General features: G+C 36.3%; 2 protein-coding genes and 1 pseudogene across 3 annotated transcripts in view; 1 reads left to right on the forward strand and 2 right to left on the reverse strand.

Annotated features, from left to right (window-relative positions):
- Positions 1-2,003: 2,003 nt before the first annotated feature.
- LOC110417108 (cinnamoyl-CoA reductase 1-like) lies at positions 2,004-4,547 on the reverse strand (annotated as a pseudogene). The gene is made up of 6 exons (XR_016351241.1): positions 4,223-4,547; positions 3,778-3,950; positions 3,185-3,370; positions 2,880-3,042; positions 2,456-2,645; positions 2,004-2,275 (listed from the first exon to the last, which is right to left on the reverse strand). The product of XR_016351241.1 is annotated as a cinnamoyl-CoA reductase 1-like (transcript).
- Positions 4,548-5,274: 727 nt separating this feature from the next.
- On the reverse strand, positions 5,275-7,602 carry LOC110416841 (cinnamoyl-CoA reductase 1-like). Its single transcript, XM_021428959.2, has 6 exons — positions 7,413-7,602; positions 6,984-7,153; positions 6,622-6,807; positions 6,364-6,526; positions 5,640-5,829; positions 5,275-5,502 (listed from the first exon to the last, which is right to left on the reverse strand). The coding sequence occupies exons 1-6, from the start codon at positions 7,522-7,524 to the stop codon at positions 5,370-5,372; spliced, it is 954 nt and encodes a 317-aa protein (XP_021284634.1). The 5' UTR covers positions 7,525-7,602; the 3' UTR covers positions 5,275-5,369.
- A 10,834-nt stretch (positions 7,603-18,436) lies between these two features.
- Positions 18,437-18,663, forward strand: part of LOC149527189 (subtilisin-like protease) — a 2,080-nt gene continuing 1,853 nt past the window's right edge. Inside the window, exon 1 of the mRNA XM_089783555.1 lies at positions 18,437-18,479. Coding sequence (XP_089639681.1) covers positions 18,437-18,479 — 43 coding nt within the window. The remainder of the gene's footprint in view (positions 18,480-18,663) is intronic.

Here is an 18,663-nt window from a genome sequence, read left to right on the forward strand (position 1 = left end):
GGAAAAAAAAAAAAGAAGAGAGAGAAAAAGCAAGAACCCCTTTTGTCTTCAAGAGTTCTCAAACAAAGCAAGACAGCTTGGGAGGGTCTCGACGTGGGACCTACCACCTTCCACTCTCTCTTGCTCTAATCCCTATCTATCTGCCCTCTATTCTTCTCCCCCCAGATCTTCTCCTAAATTAAACGAGTACCGATGCTAGTAGACAGTAGTCGTATATAAAGTTGCCTGATCTGTTTTGTTTTCAACTTCACACGAACTAATCATTAAGCTCGGGCTGGAAACTCCTGGCTGCCGCTTCCTCGGTTTCCAATTCTCTGTTGGTCCTTACAATCCCCTTCTATGGTAATTTCTCATCACTCTCCCTGTTTCTCTTTTTACTCCGATGATATTCTTTCATCACCAAGTTAAAACTTACCATTAGACCAAAAAGATTTTTTTTTTTAATTTTTTATTTCTTTATCTGCTTGTTCCACCTCGTTGACACAAGAAAGACTACATTGTTCGGCTGTGTGCCTCTCTGCTTTCATATTTTTTTCAGGAAAAATTTTGTATTTATTCCAATTCACTTCCTACGCACAAAAGGCAGAGCCGATGCTTTATTTCGTAATTCTGTACATCATCTCACTACTTTAAGGGCTTTTCAGCACAATGATAACTACTATGCTCGATCAGGGTTTCTTACGGCTTTTTTTCTTATAATTTCTGATGTTAAGTACTCACTCTGCGTGAAAAAGAAAAATCATTTTATTTGACTGAGATGCTCCTCTTATTTTAGCAGCTACAAATAGAAATGTAGAATATGGGAACTTGGTGACAAATTGGGGCTTACAAAAATATGGGTATAATCGTTTGCAAGGTAAAGCTTTGTTGTGGCCTTTACAGAATAATAGTGATAATAATCTACCAACTGTTGAAGAAATTGTGGTGGGATTATTTGGTTCGTAAACGAAATTGAGTTGGGAATTGGATAAAGGTCGACCAGCTGTCCACGTAAAGTCAAGAAAGGGACCCTCACAATGGATGATGCAGGTTGCGACATGCATCATTGTTCTCTTTCATTGAAACGGGTTGGTCTATGTAAATAACCTTATTTTATAAGAAATTTATAATAATAATGATCCCAAACACCCTGCCCCATTATCGCCTCTAAGACCTGTGAATACAGATTGGCTTGAAACAGCAATTGTCAAACAAAACCTGACTAACCCCGGTTGAGGAATTGACACGTTTGGAGCAGCGGTGGGGGTTGAGTGTAAAGCTTGATTGACCTGTCATCTGGATTCTTGAGTGATTTTGGTGGGGCATGCAATTGAGTCATGTCCAAACCGGTGGCTGGGGATTGGGTCTACTGAGGGGGGTCCATTCCACCTGTTTTCGGGCCACAATTGCAGGGCTGCAGCACTGTTCTATTCAGGGACCACAACCACCTTGGTATCCCAACTCTCAAGTCGTTATTTTGGGTTCCATTCCAGAGATTTTTAGTGCTACTTCGAAACGTACAAAGGATGTTTCTGTCTCCGTGATGATGTTTTTTCCCAAGGCAAAGCTTTCCTGTCGGAAAACATCTTGAAGCCCTTAACCCATCTCTGTATTTGGAGCGCCTAACTTGATATATATATCCAACTGTCTTGTTCGGTTGTGTTGCCAAATACATATAGTTAAGATATCCCGCCGCCCGTGCGATGTGAAGGATGCATTCATCCAATGTTCTGTAAACGAAACATCTATATATGGCCAAATGGTATTTTTTAATTTCTTCCCCTAACCCCTGGCCTGCTTGTCGAGGATGGCTAATAATACATTGCTCATTGAGTGGGGACATAAGCTATTCACAAGAATCAGAGCTTGTATTTATGTCATTACGATATTTCTTTCAACCTTCTGCTTAACACACACCAGAAAAAGTACGTAAAAGACTTACCTGTTTTAACATAATTTTTTTTTATTTTTGGGTTCGCAGCAAGAGTGAAACAGAAAATCAAGAATCATCGGCGTGAAAAACATAATACTAGTTATTATGACTTTATGAGTAGGGACACAGAGGCCAGGATATGTGCTGGCATGAACCTTGGATATGATACCAGCTGGTATTGTTTATTGATGAGAGCATTCTTGAACAGGAAAACCTTGGAGCTAATTTTTGCCCAGGTGCCCGTTCTCCGCGTAGTTGTTGACAGCAGCAGTAAGTGTATTTTCCAATAGCCGTTACCTCCATCCTAAATTCTGCAATTTCTCCGAACTTAGCCTGACCACTTCTGTCTCTTCCTCTTTAAAACTGTCAATTACACAAAAGTGGGCATAGTACGAAGCAAAAAGAAGGCAGTTTAAGAATTCGATTGTATAACAAAATTTGATTTGTTTGGTGTTCATATGTTGTTGGGAGAAGATGAATCTAGATTTATCAGAGAAATAAAGGAAGATGAGGATCTAGATAGTTGCTTATAGCTTAGTTTACCTCTTGGGGTAGTTGTAAACAGGATACTTGCCTTTTAACTTCTCCACCAAATCCTTCGTTCTAATCTTATGGGATGAACATAAGTATCTTCCCTCTGCTTCAGGCTTTTCATACAGCATCAAGGTTGCTTCAGAAGCATCACGCACATCTACAAAAGCACGACTTCCATTGTCTGTTGCTTTCCATCCATCTGTTTTCCATAACAGCATCCCCGTCATGCCGTCATACAGATTTGATATGCAGAATAGGAAAACCTTACAGTATTAGTTGTAGATCTGCATCCGGTACTGTGTTGTGATAATGCATCATTGCAGCTAATTATGACAATGAATGACCTTTCAACCTAATTTTATTACTGTTTATAAATGAATCTGATCACAAGGTATGAAAGTGGCATAGTCGTCATCACTATCAGGAGAAAAACCTTGCAAAAACTTGAGGAGGTATAAGCTGCTGGTGTTCATGGTTGGTTGCAGCAATGGTCCAATAATCACGGAAGGGCAAATTGTTACTATGTTGAGTCCACTTCTCTTTGCATACGCCCAAGCTTCACTTTCTGCTGCAGTCTTGGAAAAGCAGTACGATTGCTGGCGCTCACACTAACATATATCAAAGAAAAAAAGGGAACCAAAACTTAGAAGACCTATGCTTGCAAATAGTGACTCTGCCTATCTGCCCGAATAGAACTCATTGGACATAAGGAGCAGTTGCAAGTAATCGAGTTAGTACCTTAATTGCCTTGCAAAATGCCAAGTCAGACTAGCAGTCCTTGTTCATAACCTGACCCTTTGGCCAGTTAGGATTCAGCGCAATAGCCGCAATGGATAACACAACCACGACCTTCTTAACTTGTGTCTTCAAACATGCATCGAGTACATTTCGTGTACCAGTTACTGCTCGTTCCATTAGTTCAACCTGCCCCGTGAAAAGGATAATAATATCCATTATGAATCGCCCTTGTGTTAAAACCAAGCGAAGTCACTCTCTCTTAGTCCAACTTTAACTGTTTAACCATATAAAAAATTACCAAGAGCCGATTGACTGGGTAGACGGGGAGCCTATTTGTTCTTCTGAACGAAACCATGTTATCAAAATCAAAGTTTGGGTTAAAAGTTGTTAGATGTTACCCGCTTTAAAAGGAATAATGTTCAAATCCTCTATCCCTCCCTTGGACTTTCTCATAAGTACCAAGAGAAGGAATAAAACCATGCTACACCAGAGTGGGACTTGGAGAAGTGAATTGGATTAAAACAATAAACCTGAATTTCACCTTGGATGACCAAATACAAAGAATCAAATTGCAAGAGGGACAACAGACTTGCCTCAGAATTTATTACAGCGTCCGCTGGAGGAACAGGGCTAGCAACATGGAAAACGCCAGTGCACCCAGCAATTGCAGCGCAAAGACCTTCACTGTTCAGCAAGTCCGTCCGGAAGAGTTGCAAGTTTTCTGAAGCTTTGTCTAGTTTCTTCAGATGAGCGTTCTTATCATCCCCTGACAAAAACACAGACAGGTCTATGTTCTTTAGAAAAATTTATAGTGCTACCAGCTCTAGTTGAAGGAAAGCAGATTTATTTGTTAAAGAAAAGGAAAATAGATGGCATCTTTTTGCATTACTCCTTCAGAAATTTAGCTCATAAGTAACAAGAATTCTTAACTTAGATATAAAACAATTTTTTGGCATAAAATACGAGATTCCACCAAAGTTTCAAAGCAATGGAATTGAAAGGTGAATGAAATTTGTAAGGGGATAATAGTGAGAATACCTGGGTCCCTAACAGTTCCATGGACATGGTAACCCTTTAAAAGCAGAAATTTGAAGATCCATGATGTCAGGAACCCCCCTGCACCGGTCACACAGACTCTTTCTCTCCCTCCCATCATCTTTCTTGCTCCAATCAACAGGAATTGTCCAGCTTTCTGAGTTCTCTTATATACACTGTTGTGGCTGCCTCCCGTGCACTACGTTGACAAACTGAGTAGACACCTTGTTTGGTTCGTTGCCTTGAATTTTGTGTTTCATCCTCGGTATTATTTGAAGAGGAATTTTTCTGAAATGCGCATTTGTTTTCGACATTCTTCTTTTGTTTGATATTTCCAAACCTTTAGGTGATATACTGATATCATTGTAGTTATCACGAACAGTGTATGGAGCAATTGAGTGTGCTTTTTAGCTTTTAACACATGGGATGAACCATACAACATAAGCAATGGAATGGGCTGTAGAGGGATGACGAAGGTGCTCTCCGGAATCACTTTGTCATTTCTAGGGAGCCTGTAAATGTCCGAAGATGATTGTTCCATCCCCTAGACAACCTGAATTGTTTATTCTCATGTTTTCTGATGTTTCATGCGGCATAAACCGTGAGAGGAAGTCTTGGGCTCTGTATGGTTTTGCTGTTTACCACTCAAGGGTAGATATTTTTTGTACGCATTTTATACGTAATGAAATCTGCTAAATTGCCTTTCAAAAAAACAAACATATGTAATGCTCACACTTCCTGTGAATCTTACTTCCTTTTCCCACTCTTGAACATAAAACACTCGAACTAAATTTTCCAAGGTAGGTAATGTTGAACAAATTCGTTGCCACCAGCTGGGTAGAGAGGAGAGGAGTAATATTTTTGTTAAGTTAGGAGCTGCAGGTTTATGATTACTGCTCATGCTGCATAACCAGGGTAAGCGCCCATTACATCCGCAATCCTTTTCCCCAAAGCACATATGGCATACGCCCCCCTCCAAATTTTTTGATTCTAATTATTTTGGGGTTACTTAAGACCATTATCAGATAACATGGGAAGAAGAGAAAGCTCATAAATGCAAGGCAAACATCATATTTATTAATCCGGATATAATCTGAAGGAAACCAGAGAGTCAACAACGATAAGGATCAACCAAAAAAACTATTTCCTTTTAATCCAAGATTCCAGCCTTTCTATAGCTCTCAACGGAATCCACAAGAGTTTCTTCCAATGGCCGGTAACTCCAGCCTAGCTTCTGTAATTTTTCTGAACTAAGCATATCTTCCTCCCCTACCTTGATGAAGCTGCTAATACAGACATGATTCAGAAAATCATTCATTGGAAAATCTCAAGTGATAATATAGTAACAAACAGATTCCTAAAGGGTATACTGTTATACTAGATTCTATCATGAACCAATATTCTGCAGCAAGAGACATACCTTTTAGGATAATTGTAGTTAGGAAATATACTTCTCAACTTATCAACAAGGTCACGTGCCATGATCGAGTGAGCTGTGCATATGTACCTTCCTTCAGCCTCTGGCTTCTCATACACCAAATGCAATGCTTGAGCTACATCACGCACATCTACTATGCTCCGATGTTTGTTTTCCAGCGCGTCGTACCCCTCTGAATCAACACATTGCAATAGAAAACCAAATAGAATTAGAACAGAATGCCACAAGAAAAGATCATGTTTAAGTTCAAAACGGAAAACTTATAACATATTCCTTGCAAACTTGGTTATACAGCCTCAATTTGTTACAAAATAAAAAGCAAAAAGCACAGAGATGGAAGACCATAATTACAAGAATAAAGTAAAATTTCAAGCAACAATAGTTCCAATACTACGAATTACAAGATTTAAAATTTGAAAAGCCAAGTAAATTTGGTATTAACAGAAGAAGGAAGCTACGAGCAGTAGTTCGAAATTGCAAGGCCTCAAGGGATCAATGAATATTTGGCCAAATGTGCAGCAAAGTACCAATCTAGAATACCAAGTAAAGGTAGTAGAACTGTCAAGGTTATAATTTCCTCTTTTTTCTAAAAAATAAGTAGTACTTCAGTTGATTTTCGGAACCATGCAATCCAGGTGCACAAAGCCAAGCAACTTGCACTAATGGTGGAGCACAGAAGCATATGTATGGTAGGAGTAGGCACCACCTTTTAAAAGTTTAATGAGGACCAAGCTACTAGCATTCACAGAGGGCTGCGGAAGTGGCCCTAATACGAGGGTAGGACAAACAGTGACAACATCAAGCCCAGTCCTTTTTGCAAACTCAAAAGCCTCACTCTCTGCTTCTGTTTTTGAAAAGAAATACCAATTCTAGAACAAACAAAGAATAGAGATTAAGAGTGAAGACATTATCTTACTATTAATGAAAAATAATAGAAAACTTCAAACTTTTTCTAGTCATATACCTTCGTTGTTGTGCAGTATTCCTTGTCAGACCAACAAGCCTCATCCTTGATTTGACCCTTGGGCCACCTGGGGTTCCAGGAAACAGCACTGGCAGAGGACACAACGACAACGCGTTTAACATTTGCTTCAAGACATGCTTTAAGCACATTAAGAGTGCCCTTTACAGCAGGTTCGATCATTTCCACCTACAAAAGTCGTTGCACACATGTATGAATATATGACAACGCTTTGTGTAAGATGGTGAATGAAAATATTGGGCGATGATTGATGAATGAGGTGAGGAGGACGTAAAATTGAAGGCAGATAAAGTGAGAGTGATAATAGTAGTACTAAAGTAAATTGACAAATTGAGCAGTCTTGCCTGGGGATTAGGAACGGTGGTGGAGGGTACAGGACAGGCAACATGGAAGACACCGGTGCAGCCTTCAATTGCGGAACAAAGAGAATCATAATCTAGTAAATCTGCCTTGAAGAGTTTGAGGTTGTCGGATGCTTTCTCGAGTTGATTCAAATGGGCATATTTGGCATCCCCTGTAAAATTCATGCGAAAACCCATATAGCTTAGCCAACAAAAACACCGAAAAAGGACAAGGCATGCAAGACCCAATCATCCGACGGTAAACCCACAGATTAAGTTAAGATATTGATTGCTACTACTAGTCTGGTGTTGCCCAGAACAAAGCATAATCAATACAAAATACTCAGGTCAGGTGGCGATCGAGCAGACAAAGAAATCCAAACGAAATTAAGGTCGAAACTCAAAAAGGTAAAGAAGAATAGTGATTACTACCAGGTAGTCTTACGGTGGCGTGGACAGCATAGTCGTTGGAGAGGAGAAGCTTGAGAACCCAGGAGCCAAGGTAGCCTCCACCACCAGTCACACACATTTTTCCCTTGGCCATCGCCGTTTTCGCACTTTCCCCTTCTATCTTCAGTTTACTAGACACTTCGTATCAACCTTATATCAGATTATGATGATGTAAAATTGTGTAAGAGATTAAATCTTTGATACCTGTAGAGGAAGTGTCTTATTTCAAATAATGTAATGTCTTGTAATTATACATATATAAAAATTTATTAATTTTTTTAAAAAAACCTTTTAAAAATAAAATATCCTCATTTTAAGTGTTATAATAATTATTAGTAAAATTCTTATAAATCTTATAAACTCTTCATAGAGAGGGCAATCAGCGGATTGCTAAGTTACCTCATTAGTAAAAGTATATTTGTAGCAAATAATCTAGGATTGTCTCTATAACTTGACGATGACGAGTTTTGGACCTTTTGTAATCAATTTCATCATATTAATAAATTTTTTTTTATAACTAAGTGAGTGCATATATGGTAATGGACATATCTTTTGATTTTGATGCAGATTCCTTTAGTCTGATTTGTTATTATTATTAATATTGAAACAGATATAACTGAATATTGGTTGACTTGTGTAGAAGCGTCCACCTAAGTACCGTACGGACTATAACATACTTAGGAGAAGGAGCGTAGTTCATGACAATTGGCATCAAAGCACGGGCGAGACGTGCTGATTTAAAGAGGAAAAAATGGATGAATACGCAAAGCGCACCAGAGGACCATTAGAGGATGGATAAGCTAGAGGCCGCGATGGTCATAATAAAAACACAAATGGTTTCAAGCAAGCGGATAAACGAAATTGAGACAGTCCAGCAGAAACTGTCTGAGATGATTAATACCCTAAGTGATAAGACTAAGGATGCATTGAGCACCCTTCAAGGCGAGATTGGAGAATTGAAAACTCAGGTAAATCTTTTAGTTATTGCTGCAGGTAATGCCAATAGGAGTTCCATAGATCAAGGGAAAAGGGCCAAAGTGCCAAAATCCAAGCGATATGAAGGGGTCCGAGATGCTAAGGAGTTAGAGAACTTTTTTGATATGGAACAATATTTTCGAGTTGTGCACACAGAGTTAGAGGAGGACAAAGTGGCGATGACTTCAATGTATCTTGTTGGGGACGCAAAGTTGTGGTGGCGTTCCAAATTCATCGATGGTGATTGCCATATCAACACTTGGACAGATTTAGAGCAAAAATTGAAAAATCAGTTTTTCCTTGAAAATGTGGAGTATATGGCGAAACGAAAGCTACGGGAGTTGTCTCAAATGAGATCAGTGCGGAAGTTCATAAGGAACTTCTCTACTCTAATGTTAGATATCAAAGATATAACTAAAAAAGATAGATTATTTTATTTTCTTGAGGGTCTGAAACCATGGGCAAGGACGGAGTTACAGTGACAAAAGATACTGGATGTGGCTTCGACAGTGGTGACTACTAAACGTCTTACTGATTATAGCGAAAACTCTAACAAAAGAAAATATCCTCCATCTAAGACCAGTAACTTTAGCTTAAATAGTAGGGCAAAGTTCTTGAGAGTAAGCAGATCCTCGAGTGAGGGAGGTGATTGGAGATCACTTGCTAAAGATTCACCCCAACTGAGAATAAAGAAGCCATGGAACTTTAAGTCGCGACTACTGATATCTTGTTGTTTATGCAAGGAACCTCATGGGTAGCTGACTGTTCTCATCGAGCAGCTCTTAGTGCCATATAAACTACTAATGTAGAGACACCTTCACCCCACATCACAATCGAAGAAGCCAAAGAAGAGCCGACACGAATGGGTTTTATTCGTTTCCTTAGTGCCTTGCAAGTTTAATTAGAAAAGATGAAGAAGGAACCCAAGCGAAGCCTAATGTATATTGAGGTGTTGCTGAATGAGAAAAATACCAAAGCCATGCTCGACACGGGGCTTCCGACACTTTCATCACCCCAAAAGAGGCAAAGAGGTGTGGTCTTAAGGTTGATAAGGATTTTAGACAGATGAAAGTAGTTAACTTGCCAGCTTCAGCTATAATTGGAAATGCTAAAGACGTAAAGATTAAGATTGGCTATTAGGAAAGGAAGATAAACTTAACTGTAGCCACTATAGATGATTTTGATTTTGACTTAGGCTTGGATTTTATAACGAAAGCTCAAGCTATCCTTTTCCTTGTTGCAAGTTGTTTAATGTTTTTCCATGAATGGCCATTTGTGATATCGGTTACAATCCTTCTTAAGAGTGGGAAGAAGATGATATCAGCTATACAATTTAAGAAAGAGGATTAAGAAAAGCGAACCTTCCTACGTAGCCATGCCCATCTACAAAGGTAAAGATAACCTAAACCCAATACCTGAAGAAATGAAACTAGTTTTAGAAGAATTTTAAGATATGATGCCAGAACAACTACCAAGGGTCCTACCACGTCGACAAACTGTCGATCATGAGATAGAATTACTTCTAGTAGTGAAGCTGCCTATAAAAAGGCCATACAAGATGGCTCCCCTACAGTTAGTAGAGCTAAGAAAACAATTATATAAGCTGCTTCAGGCCAAATTCATTCGACCATTAAAAGCACCTTTTGGCTCCTCAGTATTTTTTCAAAAGAAGCAAGATGGAAGTTTATGATTGTGCGTAGATTATCGAGCTTTGAATAAAGTCACAGTTAAGAATAAATATCCTATCCCTCTTATATCAGATCTTTTTAACTAACTTAGTGGTGCAAAGTATTTCTCCAAACTAGATTTGAGATCGGGTTACCATCAACTGAGAATGGCTAAGGGAGATGAGTCGAAAACCACCTATGTAATGTGATATGGTGCATTTAAATTTCTTGTTATGCCTTTTAGACTAACCAATGCTCTTACTACCTTTTGCACACTAATGAACCAAGTGTTTAATGATTATCTGGATAAGTTCATGATGATCTACTTAGATGATATTGTGGTGTATAGCTCGACCTTGGAGGAACATCAAAGGCACTTGCGGCAAGTCTTCCAAAGACTACGCAACCATCAATTATATGTGAGAAGGGAGAAATGTGCATTCAAGCAAACCATAATCCATTTTCTTGGTCATGTGGTTGAGCAAGGACACATTAGAATGGACATGCAGAAGGTCAATGCTATCAAAGAATGGGCCACCCTTAAGAATACGATGGAGCTTCGTTCTTTCTTAAGGCTACCTAACTATTATCGAAGATTTATGAAAAAATATTGAAAAAGAACAGTAATGCTAACAAAATTGCTGAAAAAGGGACAAAAGTGGAACTAGATATAGTAGTGCCAAGAAACTTTTGAAGGTTTGAAAGACACAATGATGATTGATCTTGTGTTAGTGCTCCCAGATATTGAAAAGCCTTTCGAAGTACAGACGGATGCATCAGACTTTGCCTTTGGAGGAATGTTGCTACAAGAAGGACACCCGATGGCATTTGAAATTCACAAGTTGAATGAAGCTAAGAGGAGATACATCACACAAGAGAAAGAACTGCTTGCAGTGATTTATTATTTACGGGTGTGGTGACATTATTTGCTAGGATCACCATTCGTGGTTAAGACTGATAATACAATCGTGAGTCACTTTTTCACACAGCTAAAACTTACAATTAAACAGGCGAGGTGGCAAGAGTTTTTGACTGAGTTGGATTTCTTTTTTGAGCATAAGGCGAGAAAAGCAATCGGGTAGCAAATGCCTTCATCAAGAAGGTTGAATTTGCAGCTCTAAGAATGATCACACCAATGACAGCCAGTAAAGTAACCACAGACATCCAAAATTTGATTGAGGAAAATTTGCATCAAGACCCCCAAGCAATGACCATTAGAAAGTTAGTGGAGAGCGAAAAGTCGAAATACTTTTGGATAGAGAATGGACTTCTATTAATGAAGGGACCCCACATAGTTGTTCCAAGAGTGAGAAAGCTTCGGCAGAAGTTAATACGGGAATGTCACGACACTCCTTGGGCAAGACTTCCTGGTTAGCAATGGACAATGGCACTACTGAAACAAGATTACTATTGACCTCAAATGCGACAAGATGTGATGGATTATACGATACAGGTCTCATTTGCCAACAAGATAAAGTAGACAGGCAAAGATCGGCTGGATTGCTTAAACCGCTACTAGTGCCGACCATACCTTGGAAAAGTATTTCTTTAGACTTTATTGTAGGACTTCCTAAAGTGAGAGATATAACAACAATCTTGGTAGTAGTAGACCAATTTTCCAAGTATGCAACGTATATTTTGGTACAAAAGTTTGGTTCTACAGAAGCAACGACTCACACTGTTTTTAAACATGTGATAAAATATTGGGATGTTCCTAAAATTATAGTCAGTGACAGAAATCCAAGGTTCACCATTTTTTTTTGAAAGAGCTGTTCAAGCTATTGGGTCAGAACTCAATGTATATTTCAGTTATAACCCACAAACAGATGGTCAGACAGAACGCTTCAATGGGTTGTTAAAAGAATATTTGTGACACTTTGTACAGGCAAACCATAAGAATTGGCCCAACCTGCTAGATGTAGCTCAACTATGTTTAAACTCATAGAAGAGCACAACCACCAATAGAACCCCTTTTGAGATCGTCACTGGATAACAACCTAAACTTCCTCCACGTCAGTAGAGTTGTATACCAGGAAGAGCCCACGAGCATTTAACTTTGCTAAAGAGTGGAAGCAAAACACTAAAATTGCTAAAACTTATTTAAAGAAAGCCTCCAACCGAATGAAGGAGCGAGTAAATAAAGGTTGAAAGGAGCAACATTTTAAAGTGAGAGACTTGGTGCTGGTAAAGTTGGTACCTGAACAACTTCGATTCCTAAGAAAAGGATATCGAAAACTAGTGAGGAAGTATGAGGGTCTAGTGCTAGTGGTAGCCAGGTTAGGAAGGACTTTTTACAAGATTTATCCACCCAAGTGGATAAAGGTACACCTCGTGTTTCAAGTTAGTAATTTGAAACCATTCCATGTAGATCCAGTAGATACAAACAGAAGTCAAGCCACAAAAGCCGCCATCAGCACCAAGCCACCATCATAGTGCTGAGTGGAGGAGATTTTGACAGGGAGGATGACTATCATCAACCGATGACCAACACAAGAGTATCTAGTGAAATAGGAAGGTTTAGGGCTAGACAAGATCACTTGGGAGAAAGAAGCCGACCTCCGTGCCTTCCAACAGAAGATTGAAGAGTTTCAAGCCAACCAGTCAATGAAGACGTTGACAGATTAAGTGGGGGAGGATGTAATAAGCCAACATTGTATCAGATTATGATGGTGTAGAATTGTCTATGGGATTGAATCTTTGATACCTGTAAGGGAAGTGTCCCACTTTCAAACAATGTAATGTCTCATGGTGACACCTCCACGAAAAACTTGTTAAGTCTTTAAAAGAGGATACCTTTTAGGAAAGGAATATCCTCATTTCAAGCGTTGTAATGGTTATTGGTAGAATTCTTATAAAATCTCATAAACTCTTTATACGAGGTGAGTAGTCGGTAGATTGTTAAGCTACTTCACTGGTGAAAGTATGTTTGTAGTGAATCATCTAGGATGCCCCTATGACCCAACGATGGTGAGTCTTAAACCCTTTGTAATCAATTTCATATTAAGAAAATATTTTTTCTTTTTATAACTAAGTGATTGTATATATGGTAATCGGTATGCCTTTTGATTCTGATATGAGTTCTTTTAGTCTAATTTGTTGTCATTATTAATGTTAGAACAGATACAACTAAGCATTGGCTGACTTGTGTGGAAGCGTCCACCTAAGTGCCGCACAAACTATCGCATACTTAGGCGAAAGAGCGTAGTTCGTGACACTTCGTCTACTCCACTTGTCGTTGACTTGTCTGGTTGTCATGAGTCATGATGACCCACCATGTTATGCCATGGTTTGTGTTTCTTTCATTTGTCTCGACTTAAATGAATCACAATGCAGAATGAACCGCTCCTGATTTCTAAGTATAATTTCTAAATAGTAATAGAATGGACTTTAAGAGGCAAAATGCCATTATTGCCAACCTTGCACACATCCTATCTGCCCTTCAACTAACGCACACCTATACTTTTGAAGTTCAGCCACCACAAAAATCAAATGCCCAATTTTTGTTTTTTTTTTCATAATTTATGTACGTAATTAAAGAAAACCAAGTAATGAATCATTGCTAGTAAAGTAAGACTGATATGCCTATCATATTGAACTAAAAAGAATATGCTCCTCTTACAAGAAAACAAAGAATATGCGTCTAAATTCCAGTAGCACATAAATACTACTATTGTGCTTTTGGCTGGAGATTTAGCTATAAATTGAAATGTGCTAGGACCATCTTGTATTGGCTAAATTACACTCCAAACATCCTAAAACAATGCACAGTCTGGTCTGAAGTTTAGACCAACCGTGATGGTGATGCTATTGCTAGGGTCAAACACATGCCAACTGGCTACAAATTCAGAAGCATGAGCTAACTAATCTTGCCATGAATTTCTTACTATGTATAAGTTAAGCTCATTGAGTGATGAGTGATGAACTGATAAACGTCAACTAGATTATTAAAAGCATTGGAGATCGGTGGGTGTTTAACAAGCATGGAAAACTTCCTTCTTTGACCTTGCTAATCTAGCTCTGGTCGTTTTTTAAGTGAACTCTCCTCTAATCATATCCCCCCGGTAAGCGTCAAATCATCGATTAATCCCATTTCCAACCCAAAAGGCTCGACTGCTCCAGCCATCGATTCCTTCCTGACCTCTTTTTCCTTTGCTAATTAATGAAATGGACGCGAAAGTAGCCCTGGCGAGAAAGGCACGCGACATACGTACATGTCACATGTATGCTTTGTATTTTTCACATTTTTATTATTTTTTAAGGGAAATCATACGATTTTATTGTCTAACCTTACATGGAAAGAGATGTTAATTACATCAATCAATAATAAGTTTTTAACTTTTTGAGGAGGATCGACATATGATAAGAAACTTTCAATAATAAAAAAGCACTCGATAGTCATAAAGTCAACAACTATATTTCTTTTCCTGTACAAATTTTTTACAAAAAAAGGAGGTGTTTCAAATTAAGTAAAAGGATAATTTTTATCTTTTAAGTTTTAATCAAAATGATGTGCATTAATTTTTAAAATAAATATTCTTTTTTAAAAAAATATCTGTCATTAAACACATAGGTCCAACCGTTAACTAATCATTAGAATTTTCATTAGTTTAATGACGTGATAATACTGAAATGATAATTTTATCTTTTACTACTTTTCAAAATTACTATTATATAATTTTTATTAATTTAAACAAATAACCTCAAAAGAGATTGATGCTCCCTGAGGGAGGGGAGCACCGAGAAGTGAGCACTAAGATTTGGTGCTCCCTCCCGATCAATGCTCCCTTTTCTTGGGCAGTAAGTGTTCCTTATTTTTTTTATTAAAAAATATAATAATAATAATTTTTTAAAATTAATAAGGAAAGAAATGACATTTTAGTCCTTTCATAATCTCTGTTAATGATGTTTGCATTATTGAAACCATGTTTGCATTCTTGAGACAAAGTGTCCATTTCAAAAATTAATGGACCTACTTGCAATTTCGATTAAAACTTAGAGGTGTGAAGGTATTTTATTCAAAGATAAAATGATGCATTAGAGGCAATCGTAGCAGTTTTTTAAATATTGAGTGTTATGACAAGTGGAATAAAAGATAAAAAAATTTAGGGGTGAAAAAGAATTAAAGACAATTTAAAGAAAAAAGCCATAATAGAGAATGTGTTAGCTTTAAAAAGAAAAAAAGGTCTTGATGAATTATGAAGATTCTACATATAATGTCAAAAATGACAGTTATAAGAAAAAGCTTTAATACACGTAATGAATGGCATTATTAATAAGAACTTTAATGTTAAGTAACCATTATTAAGAGTTAATGTTGAGTAACGGTTAAAATCTCATTATATGACCATTGAAGTAATTAAATGTAATAAGATTTATTTTAGAATAGAAGGTAACAAAAAAGAGGTATATGTGAAAAGGCACAAGAAAAAAAGCTATACATGAACATGTACAAAATAAGAAGCTATACGTGAACAAGTACTAGAAAAGAAAGTGTATGTAAATAGGCATATGAGAACAAGGTAAGAGGAGAAAACATTGTACTTCAGGAAAAGTTTAAGAGAAATATCTTTTAACTACCTCCACGTCTAAACCACCAAATCAAACTCTTCAGAACATTTCAAAATAAAAATAATTCATAAACCTTGCCACTTATTCCATGTTACCTTTACTGTCATCCATATAAAGTGGTTATTTTGTGTGAAGTAGTGCATCACTTGTTTTAGTTATTCTGTATGAAGTAATATTTCACTTGTTTTAGTTGTTCTCATTATTCTCTATCTAACATTATATTATAAAACAATTCTTAAAGAGAATAAGTAATAACCAAAATCAACTATCTACACTTATAAGCCTGATGAAAATGGACTTCCCATTATCTTTGAATTGGACCATGGATTGCTTGAATCAAATTTGAGTTTGAACATGAGTGACTCGGAGATTATAATGCTTGAATCACTAGCATACTGTCAACTTGAAGATTGATCTTTTGAAAACCAAGCTCCCAAGCATATTGGTGCCCACGATAAACTCCCCATAATTCAACTCTATAAGTTGTACTCTTTCGCAACGTCATTGCATAAACCCCTTTCCAATGGCTAGTAAAGTCTCTGCTTGTTCAATGGAATTTCTATAAGAACCGATTGGAATTTAAAGAAATCTAGTCGGCAGTAGGTACAGTCCAACCAATCAAAAATTCCATGCATGCATTGTCTTCTTGATGGATAATATTAGAAGCCAAAACTCAATTTCTTTGTTAGAAGACAAACCTCACTACATAGTTTCAACTTTTAACATTATTTTAAAATATAAATGAGACGACAAAATAAAACATTTTCTAAGGTTTTAATTTAATTTATACAACTTAATCAAAATTAATGCGAAAAAATAAATTTACATAATAAAATATTATCGGATAAATTTGTATCTCGACTTAATAATTTCTCATAGATTAGAGGCTTAACTAACTATTTACGATGCCATATATAGATCAACAATAGCTGTTGTCTTTTGTAATATAAACTTTGACTTTAAGACTTCTTATTTTATCTTTATATCTGTTGATATATGTATAGACTTACCATAAATGAAAACATTTCTTTAAGAAAGGATGTCGTGTGTCAAAGCTAAGGTTAACCTAGTCGAACTTGTGAAATTAATAACCAATGGCAATAAATTAATTAAAATCTTACATATTTAATTTTTGTCTTATGTTTCTTTCTTCTATTACATAGGGGAGTGCAAACAGTTAGTTTCATAAAATCAATTTTGGAAATCATAAAATCGAAAAAACCAAACTCTTCTTCTAAAAAAATTGAAATCGAACCAAAGTAGTTGTAATAACTGAAAAACTAAACGCTAAACTATTTAGGTTAGTTTGGTTCAATTACCAAAAACCAAACTCATGAAGATGGAGAGAAAAAAGTGTGAAAGATGTGATTTTTTTACTAAATCTCATGTTACAATTTTCTTTTATTTTGTTTCTTTAATTACATAATAAAGAATCAAGAATAAGTTTTGTTTTTTGAACTCAAACCTCAATTATCTTTTTCAAGTAAATGTATGTACACAGTATTCGTTCTCAATGTAAGTGTTTCTTTTAATTAAGGCATTTTCGGTAGAAAATATAGAGTTAATATTATATATTTTGATCTTAGATTCTGCTTATTCAAAACAAATACTTTAATTTCCCAAGTTAGGAAAACTCAAAATTATATCTCATTATATAAATATTTCTCACTTCAATTAATTCAGTTACTATAGTTGAGAAAATTCCAAATCGAATATCAAGTCAATTAAACCGTTTTAACGAACTTAATTAACTGAACTAACCGAACTGAGAAAATCAAACTCATTTTGGTTCAATTCAGTTTGAATTTCTTCTTAACACCATTACTTTTTTTTTTCTTTCAATTTTTTCATTTTAAATTCGTACCCTTGTCCTTGAAAATTTAAATATGATTGAAAATACAAAAAAAACATAAAATATATAACATACATTAGAATCAAAATCTCTTTTTCACTTTAATGTTCATGCCAAGGTGAATTCTACTGTCGATTCATCGTAAAACAAAAAGACAAATATCTATTACTATATATATATATATATATATAACAGAGAGAGGGAGAGTAAACCAATGCTAAAATTTTAGTTTGCCATAATTTAATCCTTCAATTAATTTTTTATGAAACTTACTATTTAGTTTTGGCCATTATATACATGTGACAGAAAATATAATAATCGATATATGTGTACACTATACATAATTTATTCACATAAAAAATGTGACATTATCATTATTTTATAATAAATTATATAAATACATATATATTTGTATTAGTTGTGGTATGGTTGATAATTAATACAGAATGGTTAAGGATTTTTCCTGGTAAATAAGGATATAAAAGGGAGGGCCCGGACTGAAAGTTTGGAATGATTGTGGGCAATTATTTGAAACAAGATGTAAGATTCTTCTATTATAGTGTAATAGCTTACCTGTAAATCATATTATTGAGGAGAAGTCAAAATTAATACTCTATTTTAATTGATCAAATTCAATGGAAATTATGATATGGGTTAAGGTTAAATTTACGATTAACATTATTTTTTTAATCTCATGATGAATTTATATTCGATCGTAATTAATTATCACAACACTTTATCAAAATCAAATACAATAATAAATTTTTATCATAGCACGTTGTTATCTAATTAGATTTGATAGGATTATGATGATGGATGACTAAGCTTGCCATATTTAGGTGATGCAATATTGTCAAGTACAGTATGATTATGACGTCAAATGGATGTTTTGTATTGTGATTTCCTAATAAATCAGGATTTTTAAGACAGAATATATCCGAAAAATGAAGAAGAAAAGGATAGGGAAAAGGCGTGACAGGAGCAAAGGTTAGTGGGCAGTCCGAAACAAACACACACGCGATATGAGACAAGAGACACGACAGAACACATGCTTTTCACACGTGTGGTCCACACGGTTCGCGCCCTCCTATAAAAATTTTTTCACTGCATCCCATTTGATATGCTCCCTATTTCTCGCTCCTCCGCTTCCTAATTTCCCTTTATAACTAAA

Source organism: Theobroma umbraticum, unplaced genomic scaffold (assembly GCF_002168275.2).
Source record: "Theobroma umbraticum cultivar Fairchild unplaced genomic scaffold, ASM216827v3 scaffold_51.0, whole genome shotgun sequence".
NCBI lineage: Eukaryota > Viridiplantae > Streptophyta > Magnoliopsida > Malvales > Malvaceae > Theobroma > Theobroma umbraticum.